Below are 6,233 nucleotides of genomic sequence, written 5' to 3' on the forward strand. Positions count from 1 at the left end.
TGTTATCTCCCTGTCTTCATTCTCAAGAAACAAAGCCTTTTTGAGTGAGATAATGCCTCCGTTTTCCCACTTCTGATTTCAGTTTACAGATTGATTTGTTTGTCTCTTTAGACCTGCTAGAGATGCCAGGGAACAAGACAGATGACACCTGAGAAACAGGCAGCCAGTCCTAGGGCAACCGGTCAGCCTGCCATGAGCCAGCCACATTGGCTCCCCATTGGCTCAATCCTTGGGTACCTACATATGCTCAATCCTTGGGTACCTCCCCATTGGCTCAATCCCTTGGGTACCTACATATGCAGAACTTGGCAGCAACAGACAAGGAATCAATCCTGCCAAATAGTCTCAACAAAGTCACTAAACTTGCACGGCATGTGTGCAAAAAATGGAAAAGACAAACCAGGTAGACAACCTGCACATTGCTTTGAAATAATTTTTCTACAGGCAGCAGTCTTTATATTCATCTCAGCCAAAACGGCCTCTGTGGCTATTATTGTGACTCATTTCAAGGAAAGTGTGTTTCGAAAACAAGATCAGCCAAACCAAAAGCTTAATTCTTTTTCCCATCAGGAGTTTAACCTGGGGCCTCTCTTGTCCCAAACTTTCCTGACATTATCTTTGTGATCTTTCTGTAGCAACGAAGTGTTCAGAGAAACAATGATCATGAATACCCACAAATGTTAACAGGTAAAGGGGTGTGTGTGGCAGCTACATTTAGTAGCCACTCAGCTACACTCAGTATTATTAGTATGGGAAAACTTTAGCAGCTGTCCGGTGCTAGCTTTTGGCCAAGTTTAGCACTTTTCTAGGTGTGAGCAAACGCACAGCCACTGAAGAGAAAATCACATTCACATGCATTCAACAGATCATTACTCACTATCTGTTGTGGATGGCTCAGTAGAAAGTTACATCTTTGTGATTCAGGGCAATTCATTCGCCCTGGTGAGAAAGAGATGAGTTTCCCCTTCTCCTTGCAGTAAGGAATAAACAAAGAAATGGAAAAGAACAATAAAATTCATATCTTAGCTTCTATGAGCTCAGGAAATTACTCTTAATGAGCCAGTCAGAGGGAAGCTTCTGGGACCCCTGAGAACTACAATTCCCAGGGGCAACTTCTCTTAAAGCTACACAGCAGTTTTACTAAACTACAGTTAACATTGGGCAGCACAGTATGACTGTGGCCAAATGTGGTCTGTCCCCCCTAAATTTCATCTCCTGAGTCCCACGCCCAAGACTCTGTTTACAAAACTGGCTCAAGGACCTCCCCCCCCCCCTTCTCAAGGGTGGGGAGAAACACGGAGCTGCAAGGGGATTCCCCGTCTCCCCTCCCCTCCGCTTCCCCCTCCCTTGGGGGCGGGGAGAAAGAAAGGAAGGGGCGCCTCTTGAGCAGTTCACTGCGGCGCTTCTGCTTGAGCGCTCGAAAGCCACCGCTGTGGCCGTCTGAACAGCCTCTGCACTTCAGCGGGGCCTTTTCTCGCAGATCCTGCTGGGATCTCTTTGGGTGCCTTCGCAGACCAGTCAGTGTGCACAGGTAAGGCCCGGCAGAAAGCCCAGCGGTTTTTTTTAAACTTATCTCCTTTTCAAAAGGAGATAAGGAGCTACGAATGCAGGAACGGCAGGCGGATCTGGCTTTGCGCAGATCCGCGACGTTCGGACCGGCCCAGGGACCAGGGTCCTGCCCAACATACCCCCAAAGCCGCCCGCGGGAGATCCGGTACTCACCGGGCGAAGACCGCGTTCGGCGAGAGTCTTCGGGCAGGAGCGGTGGGCTCCGCAAGCCCCGCTGGCTGGGCGAGCCGTAAGGGAGACCGCGGCGCCCTCGGGAAACGCCAGAAGGGAAAATGAAAGTCTTCCGCGCCCGGCCGCGGTTGCACAACTGTGAGTCAGCGACCGCTCCTGAGATTGCGGCTTGTCCTTTTTGTCTGTAGCAAACTCCTCCGAACAAGGGCACCGGAGCAGCCCAAGAGTAAGCTTTCCAGTTTCCTGTGGGCAGCCGTGCTGCTCCGAAGCCGTGGAACACTGAATTCGGTGGCGCAAGGCATGAGGCTTCGTGTGCACGCTCCCTTTCTCAGATCTGAGGAAGGGTGCGTGTACGCGTAAGCTCATACCTTGAATAAAACTTTGTTGGTTTTCAAGGGGCCCATTGAATTAAAACGGTTTCCAGTTCCTTGTCACTCTTTACCAGGTTGGATGAGGGTTGCCACCCTCCAGGTGAGGGCTGGAGAGCTCCCGGGATGACTTATTGAAAACACCTGGAGAAAATGGCTGCTTTGGAAGGTGGGCTATAGGCCATTATACCCTACCAAGACCCCTACTCTCCCTTAAACCCCCCTCTCCCAGGCTCCACCACCTTCAAATCTCCAGGTATTTCTGAACCCAGAGTTGGCAACCCTAGAATGTTGAATACCACTCTCATTCCACACAAACACCCAAAAAGGAGGGAGGAGGTAAAAGATGTTTTATGGCACTCGAAAGCTTATACCTTGAATAAACCCTTGTTGGCCTTAAAAGTGCCACTGGACGAAAACTTTGTTTTCCTTGGTCTGCAGTTTGTGGTGCAGCCCTGGTAGAATAACATGCTGGGTGTCCTTTATAGCAGAGGGCAGAAGAAAAATGTACAAGCTAGAGATTCATTTTAAGTGCTGCCTGGTGTAGAGAAGCCCTGAAAGCCAAACTAGCTACACACTCTTAGCCTGATCTGCCTCACAGGGTTCTTGCGAGGACAAAATGGAGAAAGGGAGAAGCTGCCTGATACTGAATCAGACCCTTGGTCCATCAAGGCCAGTGTTGTCTACTCAGACTGGCAGCAGCTGTCCTCCAGGGTCTCTTTCACATTATGCACCATCTGAACCCTTTTAAGTGGAGATGCCAGGGATTGAACCCGGGACCTTCTGCATGCAAAGTAGAGGCTCTGCCATTGAACCATAGCCCCTCCCCACAGAATGCTTGTATGCCACTTTGTGTCCCCGTTGGGGAGGAAAGTAGAGTATAAATAATTGCTTATCTGCCTTTGGAATGCCTGTCCCCTTAAGGCTCACCTAGCACCTACTCTGGCTCGAGTTGATAGGCTTGGCATATTTTTATTTACTAGAACTTTTTTGTGTCATTGGCTTAGTTGTGAGCTGCCTTGTGCGGGTTCTGTAGTGAGAAATCTAGTAATATAAATTATCTATATACTCTCACGCAAATGGAAGCAAATTCTGGTTGAGGGGCCTTGCTAGGCTGGTGCTTCCGGATCTGTATCCCTGCACTTGGGGTAACTCAGAATCATGCCCAAACTCATCAACTTCATACTAGGATAATTATTTATAACTGTTTTAATCACTGCAATTACAGTAATCCATAAGAATGCATTGAGAGGGTCCATTCTTTTCCAGTCCCCCCCCCCCAATGAAAGTAGATTACATCTCTGGGGCAGTTATAGGTGTGCGAGTGCTTCATACCACGTGGCTCACTGCTATGTGGAGGCTGGCAGGCAGTAGTGTCTGGTCTGAAGCTTAATGGTGAATGGGAGGGAAAACCTTTGTGGCTTAACCACAGTGACATTGAGTGTGGTATATGATTAAAGGGCCGTTATGTTGCAACAAAACTATATGAAATGAGCTTGAGTAGATGTGATGAGAAACTTACTGCACCTTGTCCCCGTCCCCTTCTGTTGGCAGTATTTCATCCCAGGTTTCAGAAATGCACAGTTTCCTGAAGGGGAGCTCATAAATTAGAATACAATTTCCATATAAATATATATAGTGCTACATTTATAGCAAAATAGTTGTTATTAAAACCAAACAGATAACGGGAGCAATACTAAACGGCCCTGCTCAGAAATCAGTCCCGTTTTATGCAGTGGGGCTCATTCCCAGGAAAGTGTTTTTAGGATTATGCAAAAAAGGTGGTTAATAGAGATAATGAAACAGTGTGCAATTTATAATTCTCCAGAATACATATTCATTGTTAAATGCTGGAAGGATTTTTTTAAATGAGTCACTGGCTTGGTACTGCATCACCAACCATTTCCCTTTCAAGCAAAGCGAAATGGTTGTTGATGCAATACCAAGCCAGTACCAAACAACCATTTCCCTTTCAGTTGATGTTGCTAAATTCCAAAACAGGAAACTGACAATGTGAGAACTGAAAGGAAAACTATTGCAGACAATTCAGAGCTTAACAGTTCAATCCTCAACAGAGTTGTATCCTTCTAAGCACATTGACTTCAGTGGGTGCAACTGTGTTTAGGGCTGCACTGAAGGACCACTGCCTCTATCTAATAGGCTGTTTGTGATCTTGCAAAGACTAGTAAATGTGTCCAGTATGTTTTTTAAAAAGTGTATAATACTGTGGTTGATTGTCTTGCAGAATTTTCAGAGGATTAGTACTACCATGGCGACTTTAGAAAATGCAGAAACAGAAGAAACTCTCACTTGTCTCTGCATGACCTTTTATCATCCAAATCAGGAAGAAAAGCAAGTATTTCGTGACTTGAACTTTAGCCAGTGCCAGCGAGTGAGAGCAGATGACGTGATAAAATTTGGCAGAGACAGTAATGTCTGCCACTTTAACTTGAAAGATGGACGTGTGTCTCGCATTCAGTTTGCCCTACAGTTCTTCCGATTATTCAACAGCTCAGAGTTTGGTTTTGAGATAAAGAATTTGAGCAAAAGGGTAAATCTAACTGTGAACAACGTTGAACTGTCCTACCTAAACAAGGTTGACCTGCCAGAGAACGGCATTGTTTCTTTTGGAGATTATGAGATCCTAATGGAAAAACGAGGTGGACAATCAGAAGATTACTTTGAAATTCGTTTTGAATTGGCCAGTGCTTCATTGTTGCTGGACAGAGACTTATCTTTTCATCAGCCTATACCTGAAAGTGACATTTCATCTCCAACAGAGATGGATGAAAATGAATGGGAAAAATCTCACAAAGGCCAGGCAGGCTAATTTCAGTACTATAATATTCAGCACCTTCTTTTTTGGCCTGTATTCCATAGGAATTGTCATAATCCATCCATATTCCATCCATACTTGCACTGTGCGTAAATTAGTATTATCCTTTGTAGCTGACCACTTCTTATGGGAATGGATGTTTAAAGGCATAGATTGAAAAAGTTATGAGTTGGATCCAGCCATTAAAAAAAAAATATGCCTGATTTCTCTCCATCCCACAGCTCCCATCCCACATGGCCTTTGTGCAATGAAGATCCCATGATCCTCAGCATAACTTTTTTGGTAGTCAGTAGCAATGCTCCCTCTAAGCTGTGGAGATTTGTGAGCAAAAATTCTACTTTGTGAGCTATTGGCATTAAAGTTGTGATTGAGCCATTTGGCTACTGCATGAAGCCATTCTTCTTGAGCTAAGACAAAAATGTGTGAGCCAGAGGCTAAAAAACTGTGAGCTAGCACACACTAACTCAGCTTAGAGGGAACACTGGTCAGTGGGGACCCACCTTTTTCAACAGTGTACAAGCTGACTGGACCAACCTGAGGTCTCTGTAACATGCCTTTTGCACAACTACCTGCAAATAGGACAGAGCTATGATCATGTTGGCTATCTACATTACTCTCCTTCCTCTAGAAAGGGCAACATAGAGGGTGGTAAAGGTAAAGGTTTCCCTTGCTCAAAAGCCAGTCGAATCTGACTCTAGGGTGTGGTGGTCATGTGGCCGGCATGACTAGGCGCCGAGGCACACGGAATGCTGTTTCCTTCCCACCGAAGTGGTACCTATTTATCTACTTGCAATTTCTTGCTTTCAAACTGCTAGGTTGGCAGGAACTGGGACCAGAGACAGGAGCTCACTCCGTCATGCACTCAGGTCTCGAACTGCTGAACTATTGACCTTCCGGTCTGCAGTTCACCGTCTTAACCAGTGAACCACTGCAGCCCCTTATGGAGGGTAGGGGGCGCTATTAAATCCTTAGGTGTCTGCCGTAATGGTAAAGCTGGCCCTGATCTCGTTTTTATTTTTAAATCAGGAAGGCTTTTATTAAACCAGAACCTGCAAGGCTATTCAAACATGCTTTTATTATTTGGTGAACATATATAATATCTACAGTTTTAACATGCTGGAACCCACATACAGACTCCCTCCCAACCTTGAAGGAAAAATTGTTGATAAATAAATAATTTCACACTGTGTCTATAAATAAATTCATATTGGTATTAATGCTCTCCTATGTATTTTTCCTGAGGTTTTTTTTTAAAAAAATATGTATTTACTATTTGGATATTTTTAAAC

General features: G+C 45.2%; 1 protein-coding gene across 2 annotated transcripts; it reads left to right on the forward strand.

The window, feature by feature from the left end:
- Window positions 1-1,425: 1,425 nt before the first annotated feature.
- TIFA (TRAF-interacting protein with forkhead-associated domain) lies at window positions 1,426-5,241 on the forward strand. Of its 2 annotated transcripts, none has more exons than XM_015411885.1 (2): window positions 1,426-1,531; window positions 4,354-5,241. In XM_015411885.1, exon 2 carries the CDS (start codon window positions 4,378-4,380, stop codon window positions 4,936-4,938), a length of 561 nt encoding a protein of 186 aa, XP_015267371.1. In that variant the 5' UTR covers window positions 1,426-1,531; window positions 4,354-4,377; the 3' UTR covers window positions 4,939-5,241. The 2 variants fall into 2 exon arrangements, with proteins under 2 accessions (XP_015267371.1, XP_015267372.1); XM_015411886.1 differs by lacking the exon at window positions 1,426-1,531 and adding an exon at window positions 1,913-1,966.
- The last annotated feature ends 992 nt before the right edge of the window (window positions 5,242-6,233 follow it).

Source organism: Gekko japonicus, unplaced genomic scaffold (genome assembly GCF_001447785.1).
Source record: "Gekko japonicus isolate JY-2015 unplaced genomic scaffold, Gekko_japonicus_V1.1 scaffold402, whole genome shotgun sequence".
Classification (NCBI taxonomy): domain Eukaryota; kingdom Metazoa; phylum Chordata; class Lepidosauria; order Squamata; family Gekkonidae; genus Gekko; species Gekko japonicus.